General features: G+C 40.0%; 1 protein-coding gene across 1 annotated transcript in view; it reads left to right on the forward strand.

The window, feature by feature from the left end:
• The window catches only part of znhit6 (zinc finger HIT-type containing 6), a 39,101-nt gene that overhangs the window by 12,186 nt on the left and 9,044 nt on the right, over window positions 1-17,871 (forward strand). Inside the window, exons 6-8 of the mRNA XM_042484234.1 lie at window positions 9,141-9,209; window positions 9,485-9,565; window positions 13,214-13,294. Coding sequence (XP_042340168.1) covers window positions 9,141-9,209; window positions 9,485-9,565; window positions 13,214-13,294 — 231 coding nt within the window. The remainder of the gene's footprint in view (window positions 1-9,140; window positions 9,210-9,484; window positions 9,566-13,213; window positions 13,295-17,871) is intronic.

A 17,871-nucleotide genomic window follows, 5' to 3' on the forward strand; every position in this document is an offset into this window, starting at 1 on the left:
ATTTTTGTTTAAAAGTATGCAGTGTTTTGCAGCGAGCAGGGCTCAGCTGCTGCTCCTACACAGACACGAGTTTATGAGTTGATAAAGGTTGGATTCCTTGTTGTTGTGCAAGAAAGTAAAAACACTTGTGTGACAGCTGACATAAAATAAAGGATTAGATCAGGTTCTACAAGCTTAATATTCCCGATCCAGATCAGCTAAAAAAATGCCTTGATCGGTCCGAGTCCAATCTTTGAGATCGCATTGGGACACCCCTGTTGATCACACAAAAATAGATCCCCAAATGTAATGAACTAAGCAAATATGACTACTGGAAACACCATATGTTGCCGTGTGTAATGTGGGGTTCCATGTTTAATTTTATCTTGCACCGTGTCAAACATTTCATGCATATATTGAACACCAAACACAGCAGTTGCTCTGTCTTTGGAGAATTGGCTTGGGCACCAAAGGGTCGCAGGGTTCAAGTCCCCATACAGACCAAGTATGGAGTGTGGACTGGCAGATAGAAAGGTTCCAGGTCACCTCCGAGTGACTGCCAAGTTCCTCTTAAGAAGGGCACTAATCCCCCAGCCTGCTTCAGGTTTGCTGTACTATGGCTGCCCCCTCACTGTCCCCCTTGATTAATACATGTGTGTGGTGAGTGTATAAAAATAGGCATACGCAAAGGGGTAAATTTTCAACTGCCAATTGCCCGACTGTAATGATTGACAGATAAAAAGATTTCAATTTAAATTATGCAACCACCATCTGAGGTTGTCAGTGTCAAAGGTGTTGCTTTGTTTTGAGCTGGAAGTTGATAACTGTTGATACCACTTTGCTTTTGCTGTGGAGGTGGTCAACAGACTTAGTCTTTTCAAATCTTGCGTCCCTTTTTCTTTATCATTCTGTGTCTGCTCTCTAAATTCAGATGTTTTGGCGGGTCTGCTAACTCAATGCGGGCGGCACGGTGTTGTTGTGGTTAGTACTATTACCTCACAGCAAGAGGGTCCCTGGTTCGAAACCCAGTTGGAACAGGGTTTGGTCCGTGGGCGGGGGCCCTTCTGTGCGGAGTTTGCATGTTCTCCCCCGTGTCTGCGTGGGTTCTCTCCGGGGTCTCTGGCTTCCTCCCACAGTCCAAAGACATGCAGGTCAGGTTGATTGGTGACTCTAAATTGCCCTTAGGTGTGACTGTGAGCGTGTATGGTTGTCTGTCTTTATGTGTCGGCCCTGCGATAGTCTGGCGACCTGTCCAGGGTGTACCCCGCCTTCCGCCCGATGACAGCTGGGATTGGCTCCAGCCCCCCCGCGACCCTTACGAGGACAAGCGGTTACAGAAAATGACTGTCTGACTGTTAACTCAATGCGCGCAGAGCTGTTCATGAGTTCTCTTTTTTCCTCAGTAGGTGGAGTAGGTACTGCAGAGTCAAGTGAAAGCAAACTTTTACACCCAGCACAATGAACGGTTAAGTTTTACTTTCACTACGCCTGGCAGTCTCCTGCTCCATCTGTGTCGAGGACACTGTCTGCTATTCGAGAGTATGGTGCAATGAGAAACCAAACAAAATATATATTCTGATTGTGCTCCTGATGAATACGTGGTGGCAGATGTTTTAATCATGGTAGGTTACCACCAAAAAAGTCATATGCTGGGAAACCATGAGAGTCATACTCATCAAATAGATTCCTGGGCCTAGTGAACTGAGCAGCTCACAGGTCACATCTCCTGCATCTTAAAGATGTGTCCAATAGACCTAAGTGCTAACAAAGCTGATTGGTGGATCCAACCCATGTCGGAAAGTAGACTCAAGATGAAAAGAAAAAACATGTTAACAGTACAGCAATCTGTTAAAGTATGAAATAAAGAGCCAAGTGAATATCTCAGAAAAATCATGTTTACCTACGTACTTTCTAGAAAAGCATGTCCCAGCCTAAGTCAACCATTCTCGTTTCTGATTCATAATGAAAGCCTTCCACTGGTTTGCTTTTGCGAATCTTTTAATCTGAAGCAGCAGCAGCAGCAGCAGGAGGAAGTGTTTGGTTTGCACTAACATTATTTCTACAGACGTCACCAGATTTCATTACGGCTGCACTAGCATAGAAAAGAAAATGGTAGGGGTGCTATTGAAGCACATTTACTATGCTTCAGTTTTGTGGTTGGCCAAAGTGAAAACAGGGATGTTTACATGTTCCTTTGGCAGTATTTCAGAACTCTAGACCACAATGAATCTTGTGTTATAAAGGGGTACGGAACTACTTAAAGTTGAACAGTGAATTTGGCATCATCAAAGTATAATGGTTTGGTCTTCTTCTCCTGTTGTGAAGGTGAAGTGGAGACACACTTGCACAACATGCCACAGCAACAGCTTGCATTGCTAGGATGATGGAAAAGGGTTGTAATTTTAGTATCTCAATTTATGCAGTTTTGAAAATGCTGTAATGTAGCAATGACATTCATCACTGGTTTGCAGAAACCTGAGTGGTGTAAGAAATAGTTCATATGATAAATAAATGCAGCAATGGATTTAAGTAGACAGACCCATATTTCACTCCAGATTTCATGGCAAATGACAATTCATCACATCGCACACTCACGTGCACCACGACTTCTACTTTCCAGAAATTAAGTTTAAATGAAATAATCAGCAGCAGCTTTAGTCAAATGTTTTTTAAACTTGCAGCAGACAGTCTGTTGGCTGCTGTTGGCTTGATTAACCACTGCTGATGCAGAGCAGAGTCTACGCCGGCTGCCATCCGCGGCAGAGCTCGCATCAGAATGGCAAGCAGCAGTTTCATCAGTGTTGCAAACGCTGTCATCACAATTGGCCACATAACTATGGGCAACATGCTGCTCTCTGGCTCTGGGTGAAATTCCAAACTGTGAATTAACCAGAAATGTGAGTGTGCTGCATGAATTAGAGAGAATTTAAACCTGCCAGGTGTCATGTTTGGTTGACTGAATTTTAATGATTAGGTTCCCATGTGTTGTTCAAAATTAATTACATAGATTTGTTGTTGGGCAGAAGAACTTAAGCGTTAACAACTTTTGGCCATTAGACCTCTCTCACTTTCTAAGCAACACTAATTCTTTGGCTCTAGAGGTGGCTACATTGGCAAAATATATTGACAACTATTGGATGGATTAAGATTCATGGTCTTCAGAGAATAAATCCCAATGACCTGAATCATCCTTTGACTTTACATCTCGGGTCAAACTTTCCACTGGTCCAACATGGTAGTTCATGTAAGGTTACTTTCAGCTACTGCCTATGCACATCAGACTTAAATTTATGTTTCTTGCCCTATTAGTAGTAAGACTCGAAGACTCGCAAAAATGTCTCACCATTCGTCAACCTTTCAACAATCTTTTTTACTCCTTGGTAATGGTCATCACAGACTTGTGAAGCTGCTAGTGTGACTTTAGACTAGTTTAGCTCATTTGAAGTCCACATGCATACTGAGACCCTCCACATTTGAACTGAGGAGGAGCAGTGTGTTCTAAACTTTTTAGGGAAAGCATACCTATAACTTAACATTGTGGCGTTTGTCCAGCAACTCAGGCTCAAGCCAAGACTTTAAGACGGAGTCTTATGATACAGCTGCCTGTAATCTTTGTCTCCTCTCTCTTTCGTTCATCAATCTCCCTGCCACTCCACCCTCTGAGGCTGTGGATTCAGACACAGCTTTGGATACTGAATTTATTTGTTGTTTCTCAGTAAAGAGGTCCCAAAGTCCTGTCATCTCATTCCACCAGCACCCACTTGCCACCCAAATCCTGGCTTCTGCCTCTGACGGGCGCGATACACAGGACACATGGTTGCATGTGCCTCACCATTTTTGTTGGATCTGTCCAATCCTTAATCCCATGAGATGGATCTGCTGTGATTGCCAGACCACCAGTCAGGCTTTCTGCTCTCTAGTGTTGATGGCACAAGCGACTCCAATCGCTTACTTAATCAACAGAGTGTGTTTTTGTTAATGAATTCATCCATCCTCCTCTGGGTCTGCTTTATATCTCAGTCCCCTCTTATGGATGCAGACAGTTTCTCAGACTCAATTTGAGTTTACAGAGAGAGGGAAAGTTGCTTCCTTTAAATGCTAATGATTTGCAATTATTTGTTATATATGTAAATTATGCTTTTAGAACTAAAGTGTCACCCTTCGTGCTTATAGTTCTGTTGTCAGGTCTGTGAAGAACAGAACAGAACAGAAACTGTACTCAGCAAAGCCTAGACACCAGATGTGTATTTAAAAAGCTGTTCAGGGCAAAGATGACTAACAGCCATTAGTGGGGATGACCACTTCTCACCACTTTTTTTTATAAGAAAGACATCATCCTGACATGTCCTGAATCATCACTTGTGTTTTTGATGACTTTTCAGTTTGGCTCAAGGCTTGAATTATTTAAATTTCTAGCTTGCATATTGAAATACAGTGACAGACTGAAATGTATAACAAATATTTTACAAATTCAATGACGGGCCGCTGTTCCTGCAAGTGAGGCTTCCTGTGGTTCTGGTTTAAAGATTTGAAGTTTTCATAAGAAATCCAGAGTATGGATTTTTAGCTCTTTTCAATTGTGTACATAATGTGTAGCATAGTGGGTGAAAAGCATAGACTGTATAAAAAATGGACGTAGCTACCGTGACTTCACCCATTGATTTGTGGACTGGATCTGTTTGAAGCCTCGAGTTTGGCATTTCAGCCGTCCCCATCTTTGTTCCTCTAAACCACAAGTGACCATATGTGAGAAGTGAAGGGTGGATCTGACTCAAAGACTATGGCAATGCCTTACAGACAGCCTGTCACTCAGCATTTGCACCCTTAAATATGCATAACTTTGGGCCTTGATAAAATGTTATGGGGTGAAATATTCACCCTCTGTACAGTTGTCATGAATCTTGAAATTAGCCATAGAGTTCAAAACCAGGCTGTAAAACATGTTAAATTTTGCAAAGTTGGACATTTTAACATGGGAGTTTATGGAGATTATTCGGTTTTGGAAGCAGCCTCAAGTGGCCATTGATGAACTGCAGTTTTTTGCACTTTTGCAATCATTTTTCAGCCTTGGAGGTCGACGCTCGTTGAAAACAAAATACTATTGTGCTGCTAATTCGAGAAAGAGAACGCAGCAACCCCTTGGGAAGCAGCAAGAAATGACCACTTCCATCCTCTCTAAGCAACTCAGGCTGCTGAGAATCATTTGAATCCTTGAGGGATTTTACCCAGGACGCTGAGGTTTCAGAATGAGACAAAATAAACAAAATCTGAATCCGGAGCACACACTGTAACTTCCAGAGCTGATCATAAAATGTCCTGCCTGCCTGTGTACCCTGAGAAAATTAGGTTTTTTTCCGCACGTGTATGCAAACCTAAAACACACTCGCAGTTACAGATTGATGGCCATTTAGTAGCTCAGTTATAAACCGAGAGATTTGCAGGAGTCAGTGTTTGTCTTCAAAACAAATGTTTTATATTTGTACAGTATTAATAATGAAACATGTTTACATTTCTTGCACTCTCTTCTGGCCAGTCCTATTGTATTTGGTTAGGCTTAGTGCTTGTGGTCTAACAAGCTGTTTGATGAATAATCCCTCTTGAAGGAGAAAATGCCTTTTAATGCAGGGCATGTAAGGTAGCAGATAGCTTACTGCATGGGATTCTGTTTAGGTTAGACAACCTTTCAACATAATCTTTGTGTGGTTTAAGCGCTTAATCTTTTTAAACAGGCATGTTTTCAGCAGGAATTGTACTTCTTATATACACAGATACACATGGAAATTGCCTTGCACAACTATCTTTTCACTGTTTGCTCTCCTTTAGAGTTTAAATGCCATGCTCAAGGCCCTCCAGCAATTACTGCTGAAGGACTAGGCTGTGCGTCCTGATATTTTTCAGCAGGTTCTGGTATTCAAAGCTGTCGTCCTCCCCTGTTGATGCTTCTGTTTTTGACTTCTTTTTGTTGCCCCCCCCCCCCCCGACAATGAATGATGGCACTTATCCCAGGTATGCACTGTGGCCTTGCCTGAAATGATTGCATGCATCTTTGGGCAAGCCCCTTTTCCATTGAAAGACATAGTTTCCATTCACTGTAATGACAGAATAATGGCATCACACCTGGCTCTCCACCCTCAATTTGCTTGCACGCACCAACACATGCACACCTGCGCACGTATACACATGCATGCACAACGATGCACCAAAGTAGAAACTCTGCCAAAACTGAGTGAACATAAATTCCTCTGACTCAGGGGTTAGAGGTGTTAGGTGCGTCTACAGTTGCGTAGGGAATCCCCTCCCAGCCCCTAGTTTACACTCCCAGCATGCCTATTGCCTACAGCTTTACCCCTTCACCCTCTCCTTACAGCTGAGTAGTGACTCATAAGCACCTTTCATTGGGTGTTCTGCCAGTTTTGCACATACTTTTTCACTTTTCAACTCCTCCTACCCATCCTGTCTTTGTTTTCAGGGAAACAAAACATGCCCCCTGTTCTATAGTGCTACCATCTGGATTCACAAAACAACCTCAAAAGCACCAGATCGCCTGTCAAAGCATTTACTTTATTAAATAATAGACTTAGCTACCGTGACGTCGCCCTTTACTTTATAGACTCCGTTTTGAAGCCTCGAGTTAGGCATTTCAGTTGCCGCCATGTTGTTTGTCTTGGAGCCAGAAGTGAACATATTTGGACGAGAAATTGGATCTGACTCTTAGACTGTAGCAATGCATCAAAGGCTGCCTGCCACTCAAGCAGCTCCGCCCTTTAATATGTGTAAGCCTTAATAAAGTGTAAACAGGCGAGTTATATAAAAAGCATTTACCCTCCATATGGTTGTCATGAATGGTAACATTAGCTTTAGAGATCAAAACTAGTTTTTGTACCAGGCTTGTAACATATCTGTTTTTGCTGTTAAGTTGAGCCTTTTAACATGGGTGTCTGTGGGTATTGACTCATTTCTGGAGCCATCCTCAACTACAGGAACTACAGTTTTTGGCACTTCTTTGGAGTTTGCTGCTTGGAATGACATGAGTGTTGAGCTGCTCATTGTAGGTGATAATTAAGTCTGTCAGAATATGTACTTTATATTTTTGCATTGTTTTATTCATTTGACCAGTATTTTGCCGTAATTCCATTTACAAAAAAATTACAAAATGTGTTTGAACATTGAACAAGTCTTAGTCAATACTAGAGAATAAAAACATAAATTGTTAAACACTTGCTGTTGCTATCATTCTGCAAATACTAATTAAAATTAACATATACATTTAATGAAAAACACAAATTTCATCCTAGGTCTAAATGTGTGCCTGTGTGCCCATTATGCTCAAATATCAAATATTTCATTCTCAATTATAGACAACAATATATATATATACACATATTATGAACTTGATATCTCAAGGCCTTAAGGGAAATGTTTCATTTTTCCCCCAAATTTTCCATAATCTACTTGGATGAACTGATTATAATTTGATAGTCAAAAGTTAAAGGTCAGGGTCACTGTGACCTCACAAAACATGTTTTTGGCTATAGAATTCATTAAGTAATTATGCCAAAATTTCACAAAAAATGTCTAATAGAAGGAGATGATGAATTGATGACATTTTACCCCCAAAGGGTCAAAGGTCAACTCCACCTTGGCATCATTATGTTCTGCAAAAACACTTTTTTCTGGCCATTACTCAACGTCATAACTTAGGAACAGAAGGAGAGTCATTTGGTCAGATACTGAAATGGTGACACTAATCTTTGGTGCCCACCTTAAAACTGTGCTGATTGTATAAATCTTCTGTGCAGCAGAAAGGAAGATGTTTGTGACGCATCCATGTTTTCACAGACATGAATGTAACCGCAACTTGGCATACATCCACAAGGTGGTAATTTTAGTTTTGCATTGCTGCTTAAAAAATGACTGGTAGCTGGCCTATTTTTGAAGATTATCGCTAACATAGAATATGAACATGCTAATGCTTAGCATGAAACAGTGAACGTAGCATATAACTGTACATCTGTTAAAATTTTAAACATTACAAAATTACAGCATATTAACATGGCAAATATGGATTCTTATTTCAAAACAAAACCACAAGTTGTATACCCAGAATAGGCTGAGAATCAAGCCACGATAACTGTGCAGAGCTTGTTTTTAGATAGGTCAAAAAAAGATACAAAAATCTTTATATTACAGATATCAAAAGAAACCTCCAAGTTGCACTCTGAATCTTTGCTGGTGAGCCCTAATAACAAGGTCTCCCGTATGTGCCTTACAATTATGCTTTGGGCCGCATGTTTCATCTTCATCCTTCAGATCCATCAAGGCCTCCGTCCTTCTGCTCTGATGGAGAATCGGTTGATGAATCAGCTCCACCCTATATATGGCAAATTCTGTGGTCTTGGTCAACTCACGTCCTTGTAGTTAGGTTCAGCTCAGTATGTTGGGTATATGACTGGAGTGCAGGACTTATTCATGCCTGTGCCAGTTGACTATATTCTGTTTCTCAAGGGCTACAAAAACTATACTTTTATGGTTTTCTTGGTTTTATCTGCATAACAGGACTCGCTCGCTTTAATATGAGATTTATTTTAATGTGTCAAATTGGCATATAGGCAGACAAAATCCCAAATTAATAGTAATTAATCCACTACTGTAAAATGCTAAAGATGAAATAAGAACTGTTTGATATTTTATGATTTGCTGGCTATTTCTGCATCATTACATTAGGAGGTAACACAGCAGCTGTTTAGGAGATAAATGTTTGGTTGTAGAGCACGCCCAGCAACCCTAAAAAACCCCAACCACGTTTAATAGTTGCTGCCCAGAGCATTACCCCAGAAGAAGTGATCATTATGTGATATCCACCAGCTGGTGTCCTAGTATCCAGTGTATATGTCATGGTCTCCATGGTGACTCTGGTTTATTCATTTACACACACAGTCACACAGATGGACAAGATTTTGGAAGCAGCCAGGCGTATTGTCTTGGACAGATTAAGGCTGGATCCATTTTATGCTCTGAATTTAAACAAGGGCATTTGTGTTTGACTGAAGGGAATACTGTGAGAGCACTGGTGACCTCATTTGTCTGAGAAAAACATGCATCAAACACTACTGTTTTTGAAAAGCTGAAACTAAAAACAAGTTTTACTGTGTCTTATTTAGAGAAAAACTGTTCATGTGGCACCTGAAGCTCATCTTTCCTCAGAGAAGCACAGAGTTCAGTCAGAAGAGGTGAGTTACACAACTATACTCCATGTATTGAATAATATGTATACTCTGTAAAGAGCAAAGTTATCAATACTGTTTCAATACTCAGAAGGAGTGCCATGATGGTGCACAGTCTGCAACTTGGCAGGAGGGACCATTTAGATGTGTGTTTGTCCAGGATTGTAAATGATACACAGAGATTTTATCCATTATGACCTTTTTTTACATGATTTAGAAGTTAACTTTCACATAATGTCTCTCATATTTGCTCTTTCCTTCAAAATCTTCTTTTGTTTTAGGGTCCCTGACAAGCAAACCTTGGAGCAGATCTTGACCTCTTATATCCACCCTACAGAGTCGGACCCTGTGACACGTCAAAAGTGAGCTTTGTCCCATCAACGTTTAAAGAAGTATTTCATTGCTGGAAAGATGGTCTTTTTATAGAATTAGGCTGTCTCTGCAATAGAAAAATGCAGTGACTTTTATATTGGTGTGACATAACCAGAGAAAACAGAGAAAAAGGGCTGTGGCATTCACTTATGCTCAGGAGGTAGAAAACCTACAACTACCACAATGCACTGCAACACACCAGACCATAAACGCTCCTGCTCGTAGTTGATGTAATAAGAGCTTGGAAGTTTTTTGCGCAGGAAACAATATGGCGGACGGCTGGTATCAAACAATTTCAAATTACAGTTAAACTGTAAGCTAAAATTAGTTTCATGAAAACATTTTAGGCAAAAAATATTCAACTCTGTGGCAGAATTGTGAGTTACATTCACAACAATGAGTCACAACAGAATCTTGGTTTATATAAGATCAACACTGCCTAGTTTACTGATTGATTTGAGTTTGTGCTTTGAAAATCTGTGCTTAGAAAAAGAGAGCGATGACTAATCGCTCTATAATCGAATATACATCAAAAACTTGACATGTTGGGCATTCATGGAAATGGGGAACACGAAAAACTATGTTTTTTTCATTATTATTTGTTATTATTAGTTTATTCATTATTATTTGTCATTTATATTTTATTTGTTTAACCTGTCATTTCATCATCTGGGTGACTTGATGGCCTCCTATTGGTTCCTCATGCAATATAGGTGGGGTCATACCTATGTTGTAAATGTTTTTAAAGCCCTGACGAAGACTGGCAGTGATTGAAACATGTTAGCTCTTTAATGATTTTGCCACAACAATATAGGCTTGTTAATGTAATTCTTCCTAATTTTTCCACGTTTTTGTAGTGCCTGTATTTCCTTCCTATTTATTTAGGAAGGATTTGCTATTTGATGATTAATGAAACTGCATCATCATGTTAATGTCAAATACATGTGTCACAGAGTTTAAGCTGCAGAACAACTATCAGCTACAGACCTTACAAAGAGCAGTGGGCTGCTGTGTACATAAGTTGTGGTTGTTAGTATTTACCCAAGAGCTTCAGTAACTGCTTCAGGATCCAACTGCATCTGAGTTTTATGGCAAAGTGTGGCCAAGCAGCCAGTTCACATTGATGAATGTGGAAGCAGTGCAAGATGGAGGTGTGCTAAAGCCTTTTCTGCAGACCATATGGAACTTGGATAGCTGAAGTGAAAACTATATCCATATTCTTGGCAATACGTCCAAGGGCATTATTTAAAGTGCACAGCATGTAGCTTTGTCACCATGTCTGTTTTGGTAATATTGAGTTCATTTATAGCCATCAGCTACAGTTCCTGCTAAGAAGCCAAAAACCTTAGATTAATGTGCTGCATTTAGTGGAAGAAATTCAGCTACTAAATAGTTTTGGTTCAGTCATTGTACTCACAAAAAAAAGTAGAAAATTTAACAATGTGATAATAGACCTAGAAGTCAACACAAGTTTGATATATGGTTTGGAAGACCTCTATGTTTAAGGATAATGACTGCTGCTCAGCCTATTGTTTTCTCTTGAAAAGTTCAAATGTGCACTTTGGCTATTGGCAACAGCTGTAAAGCTGTGTTTAGTTACTGGATTCTCAAGTTCATAACAACTGGGAATGAGACTGGGGAAAACAAAGCTAATTGAATTGCTTTCAATAATTGCTGTTGAAATGCAGGAACAGTAATATCTGCACTATTGCAGCATATTATATCAAACACTAACCACAACCCAACACCACTGTGACGCAGTTAACATTCATTTGTTATTGCATCATCTTGTCCTGGGAATATTACATAGCATATGGGCTTTTGTATTATCTAAAACTGTGGTGTAAAGGTGTAGCTGAAGCATCAGTGCTGCATTAATGAATAAGTTTAAGTTTTACACTGCCTATTCAAGGCAGGAATATTGCTCCTTTATGCTGCCTCGCTGTTCTTTATAAAAGGTATGATTACGGAATGAGGGGATAGAGTTGTCTTGCTTTTAAGCTGGCAGTGGAGGTAGTACTGTTTCTTTGTATAAAAAAAAAAGAAAAAAAAAAAAGGGCAACCGGCAGGATGGTGCCATAGGAAAGATAGGCTTGACGATATGTTATGTGTGCGACCCTCTGCAGGGAGATTTAAAATGCAGCAGATAGCAGTTAGCAGCTAACTCAAAGAACAATAATTGGCCATAAATGGCTGCAAATAGTGAAAACAATGAGGTCTGGCAGCATGATCAGCTGCCATATAACAGGGAACATAAATGATTGTTTTTGCCATGTTATGCCATTTTTTTTGTTTAAAGGGTTACCAACATGTATGCAAAGACAGCGCAAAGAAGGGACTTCCCATTGGCCCTTTTGTGCCATCTCTGTTTAAGAAGGGCTACATATGACCTGTTGTATTTCAAATTTACTTACTTTCCTCACCATTCATCATCTAAAAATAAAGGCTGTTCATAGCCATGACTGCAGCTTTGGTTTTGAAGACCTGTATACAGGTCCTCTGTCGTCTGTATGCCAGACCAGAACCCCTGTAATTGGGTTTGGCAGCGGGATTATGCCTCAGTTACAGACCAAGTACAAATCAATCTGCATGTATTAAAGTCGTGTATAAGAAGGAAAAGGTCAAGACGTTAATTTCGCTCTTACAGTTTCATGTTCACTATTTTATTTTGAAGTCCTCTTTGTTCCTCTCCACAACAGATTTCAAATATTTTCTGTTTCTAATTAAAATTAACTGTAGATTGTGAATGTGACTGGATTTAACACTCTGCTGATCTTTGGAACCACAATTATGCTTGACTTGAATGTGAACTGAGCAGATGAATAGACTGCTTTTAATAGGTTCAATTGATCTTGATTAAATAAGGAGAAAGTTCAGTTTGCGAATTTATAAAAGCTCTTATTCAAAGGTTGTTTTATGTCCTGATCTTTAATACCAAGCAGCTCAATCCAATTTCAGTCACAGGGGATTGGGCTGGTGTCTTTCCATGTTCTGTCTGATTCCCTCAATCTGTCTTTCTTGCTTTTATCTTTTGTAATTTTGCTCCTGCTTCTCTCTTTTTTTTCACGGCCCAAGATTATGTTTCTCCCAACATGAACTGCAGTGAACAAGGCAGGCTCTTTGACTGCAGAACATTCAGTATTTCTAATCTGAACCTCAAACAGAACAGCGATCTGACTTCTCTGACCTAACCTTTGGACTGATAACAGTCAGCAATAAGCAGTCTACTGTAAAAACTACAGCCAGAGCATATTGCAGTCAGATGTAACTCATTAAAATAGACACCTAACTTGGTCCTTTGCCAAACATTTAGACACAACGTCCACTTACTCTTTATTCAACTGAGCGTGGTTCAACTCTCCGTGGCTCATTGGCCGGCTGTTTACAGCGAGATCAGGTGCCATGGCCGTCAATTGCATGGAGTATTTTCCCTCACACAAGAAACCTCAGTCACATATATCAGTCAGCATACCAGACAAGTGTACATTCAGTCTGTCCTGTCCTCAATGAGCTCTTTGTGCCTTGACCTTTAAGGTAACCATCCTAGGATATTATGCACAGTCCATGTTTTTTATTTTCTTTTTTGAGTTTCCAGTTCAGTCTCTAACCTCCTGTATTGATGTGGATTTCTGTTTCAGGTTGAAGATGTATGTGCACACTCCGTTTGATCATGTGAAAGTCTTCATGAAAGCCGAGGGGAGAAAGGCGAACTCTGTGAGGTGAGATTCTACGTGTCACCTGTCTCATTTCCTATTGCCAGTGCACTGTGATACATCTTTGAGAGCTTTGGGGGAAATGTACTGCATGTTTGCTCTCCCTCTTTTTGGAATTGTGGGTGCAGGGTCAAAAAGAAATCTAGGTCTCGGTAGGACTGAACAGCTCTGCTGTTTTTTGACTTCATGTCTTAAATCTCAACAGCTGAAGGCTTCTGCCACTAGTCCAACAAGTTGGGCCACATAATAGGTATTATGTGCTAAAATCACTTGTTCACCAAGGGATGGGCACTCTTCACATTTGAAGCGGTATGGTTAACACTAATTTGGTACCAGTTTCCACCTGTACCTTTTTTTTGGTACTTAACTCTCTCTTTAATAACAAAAATATAATTTTTGAACAAGCTGCAGGGCTGAAGTAGTAGAATAAAAAGCAGTATTGCTTCCCTGCTCTTTTCTAGTCACACAAGTTGAACTGGTCGGCTCTGTTTAGCTCTGTTGTCGGCCTTTGAGCTCCTTGCTGGCTTCAAGGATTCGGGGCACTTGGCGGCACTTCCACCTCTTGTCTAAACCCAGTTTTGTCGGCCGCATGCACTCTCAGGTAAAGAAATTTGGCACCAGTGGATTTAATGTGAATCGATACTTGGTAGTACTGATGTATTTTTAGCTGGTACCCTTAAATATACAGAGTTGTGTTGCCAACCCTACACACTACAGCTCAACTGATAGTGACTCGAGTCCGATATTGATATTTGAGAATTTCAAATAATATGATCATCCAGTATTTGTTTTCAGCATAGCACAAAAGAAAATTTGGTTATTTAAGAAGTTTTATCAAGAGAAAACAAAATGAGTCATCTGTGGTAGATTCTGCCATCCTGATTTTCTGGATTTACTGGTCACATTTGGCTATAGTTTAGGATTCAGTGCTGTTATAATGCAGCTATAGAAATACCAACAAAAATGTATAAAGCAAAAACAATTGGAGGTCATGCATCAGATGGGATAGGACTAACAAAAATATCCAAGTTGTAAAATAAAGACTTACAGACAAATGTGTAGTTTAAGTTCCAGATACTTGGTGTATATTCATGTTAGACGTGTGTCTGAGTTTTGACTATAAGATAAAATGGTGTGTCAGAATCCTGTCATCGCTCAGGCATCCGGTCCATGTGACCGCTCTGTCCGTTTGATTAGACTTGCCAGTCATGGCTGATTTATTCAGCATGTATCAAATCAAAATAATTTGTTTATGAACATGACATCAGTGACTTGTAAATTCCTGCAAAGCTGCACAGAGTCTTGGCAGGGAGGGCTGAAGAGGTTTTTCTCCACCCCTTTTGGCTGTGATTCCAACATTTAGAAAAGCCATTGGTCAAGAAAATACTTTGCAACTTTCACATACACAATCCAATTCTGCTTTCCTTCACTCTGTCTCACACTCGTTTTTTGTGGCCAAAGATTCTGTCCTGTGTGCTCTCTCTTCCTGCCCCATCTGTCTGTCTTTTTTTTTTTGAAAATGGGGTCAGGGAATGGTGTTGATAGCACCCATTTGCCTCGCCTACTTTCACATTCTTTGGCTGCCCTCCATTTCCACTTAGGCATGGCGTGAATGATGATTACAATAATTACACCCCTGGCCAGCATGAAACGTCATGAAACCTCCCATCCCATCCTTCATCCTCGTATCTTACACATGCTCCTTTTGTTTTGCCCAGTGGGCCGGGCTGCACACACCTTCAAAACAGATAAATTATGTTTTATGGCAGCATATAGAGAGGCGTTACTGAAAGACGAGTGTAGCGATGTGACACGTGAGCCAAGATTTAGTATGAGCTGTCAGGCTGTCACCTTTTGCCCTTACTTGGATTTAATGAAAGTTTGAATACTTTTTAATGTGTCATTAACTCTAATGCCACAGAACGTCACCTTCACAATGACCGTCATTACAAGGTAGTTTATCGCGCTGCATAATCACAAGTCAATAATGTATCAGGCTTAGCAGGTCAGTGAAAAGACAAGCTAATGGTAACTTGATTGTGAGGACAGCTCAGAATATGCTTATGCTAATATAAAGTCAAAATTAAATTAGGAGAAAATAAATACGTTTGCTGACTCGTGTTTCAAATCAGGTCAATGCCAAAAAGACAAATGAGGCCTAATCACACACACACATAAGATCTACAATGTCAGATGGTTGTTTTTTGAACTAAAAGTGCTACTTAGTACCAAATTAATGTCACCAGCGTGGTTCTAAGCATTTATAGGTGAGTCTTGATCACATTTTGTGATTGATAAATTGACATATTGTAAATATTCTAAAGATTACTGATTACACCTCAGGATAGGTACTGGAGTACAGTATGCAGTCCTCGTCTGGATGGCCACTCTGCTGTGTCATGTGTTTTTGTGGCCATGGTGGAGGGAATTTTGAATGCATAGGAGCCAAACTATATCAACGAGTCATGGTGCGGAGTTCCTACTTGTGAGAGGGACTTCATATCACCATTTAAGGTTTTATAGTCATCAAAAGACTTCAGAATGTCTTCCACTATGTTTTCAGGTGTCACAGAGTGACATTTTAGAGAGCTGCAAGGACACCAGTGACAAACTGAAAACAAAACAAAGAACAATAACCATAAGTCTAGAGGTCTGGATTTCATACTGATGCTGACAAGATGTACAAGGTATAGGTGGTGATTTACATAGTCTGGCATTCAGCATGTCCTAGAATTTGTTATTTCAATATGACTTATTATAGATGTGGTAGAGAAGACATTTGAGCCATGTTTGAACTAATGTAGATCAGGCTGTGCATGAGGCACGTGCACAAGAAGCACATTTTCAGAAGCTAGAATATATTACTTCTCAAATAAAGCATAATACATGCATTTTGGCCCGATAGATCTTATATTGTAAGCTTTTCCGTTTGGGTATCCCCCCCCCCCCCCCCCCCCCCCCCCCCCCCACAACAACAAAAAAAAAAAAAAGCCTAGATGCTAAACATATGTTACATAAGTCCGAGCCACAGAGCAGGGATTGTGAGAGCCTGATAAACCCGAGGATTTCTCCACATTCTCACACACGTGAAGAGTTACCCCGCTGCGGCAGCTATGGTACATATGCATGCCTGCATGAGTAACAGGACACAACTCTGCAGATGTTTTATGATTTTGCACATGTCCCAGTGCTCTTAGGAGCAATACAGTGCTAAATAACACGTGCAATGTCAAATATTGCAACAAGAGAAAGCACAGTGATACCTTTCTTGTGATTATCATGGCCTGCATTGTGACATGAAAAAGTTACACAGTTTTGCACGTTTATTAAGAATACTGAAGGGAAATCCACTCACTTGGTCTCTTTTATGCCAAAGAAAATCACAGCTCTAATACCCCATTTTTCATTTTAAACCTTTAATAATGACATCAGACAATTGGGAGTTTTGATAAGGTGTTTCCAGATAGCATCAAAATAGACAGACTGAGTGAACTTTGCAGTTGTGTTTTTAGTACTGCAAAGTCACATGTATTCACCTGTCCAGGGAATGGATGTAGTGTCATCCTATACGGAAATCATCATGGTCTTTCCCCCCAGCATGTTAAAAATACAAACAGAATCTGCTAATGTGCTTCCACAAGAAAGCATATATCACTTCTGAAACACAACAAAGCTGTTTTGCAAATCGACTGCATAAACAGATGCAAAACTTCTTTCTGGCTTCTAGCTATCGCAAGAAGAAGCAGTGTGAAGTGATGAAAGCACACAGTTTTATATAGGATGTGCCTGTAATACATAATTCATGTCATATTTAATTGAAAGACCCTTTTCCCGCCCTACAACTTACTCTTTTACCTGAAAATATCAACAAACATGAAATTTATCACGATGTTAACAACTTTATTTTCGTCCCCCTATGGCATCTCTTTGACGTTGTGACGCCTTGTTTGCTTCCGTCAGCTATTCAGTGTTAGTCAGCGGGCTAGTATTACATGACATAGTCATGTCAAGGTACAGACATTTCCAGTGAAACTTTTAATAAATGAGTCATGACATTTAGCATCATCCACGTGACAGTGTTATTAGTTTCCAGAGAAATATTTTATTGATGACTCCAACAGCTATTAGCCTGATATGTTGACAGTCAGAAATCAGACTATGGTGAAAGAATGTTTTGACTATGTCTTGTCAAGTCTGTGATAATGAGTAATACAGGGGCATAAATCTCCCTCTAACGGTCTCACTTTCCATCTTAGTAACATTTGCCCGTCATACCTTAATAGCTCTGAGTATGAGGCTGTATAATGATGGATTATGAAGTGTTTATTGTCAACATTATATTGGGGATAGATGAAAGGAATTAGGGCAAAATTAGGATGCTTGTCTGAGGGAAAATTATCTTAAATTAACTAGGTACTATTACATAACAGGACCATAGCCACATACTAAAGCTCTAATAATAAGAGAGGCCGGTCCAGGCTGAGGTCACATCCCATTTTAAGGGGTCCCAAGCAAGGTAAAAGCATTGCAACCACAAAGTGGCCTCCACGTTTTTTCAGTCTTAGACGAAAGCCCCTAATTTT

The sequence above is a fragment of the Plectropomus leopardus genome, chromosome 3 (genome assembly GCF_008729295.1).
Source record: "Plectropomus leopardus isolate mb chromosome 3, YSFRI_Pleo_2.0, whole genome shotgun sequence".
NCBI lineage: Eukaryota > Metazoa > Chordata > Actinopteri > Perciformes > Serranidae > Plectropomus > Plectropomus leopardus.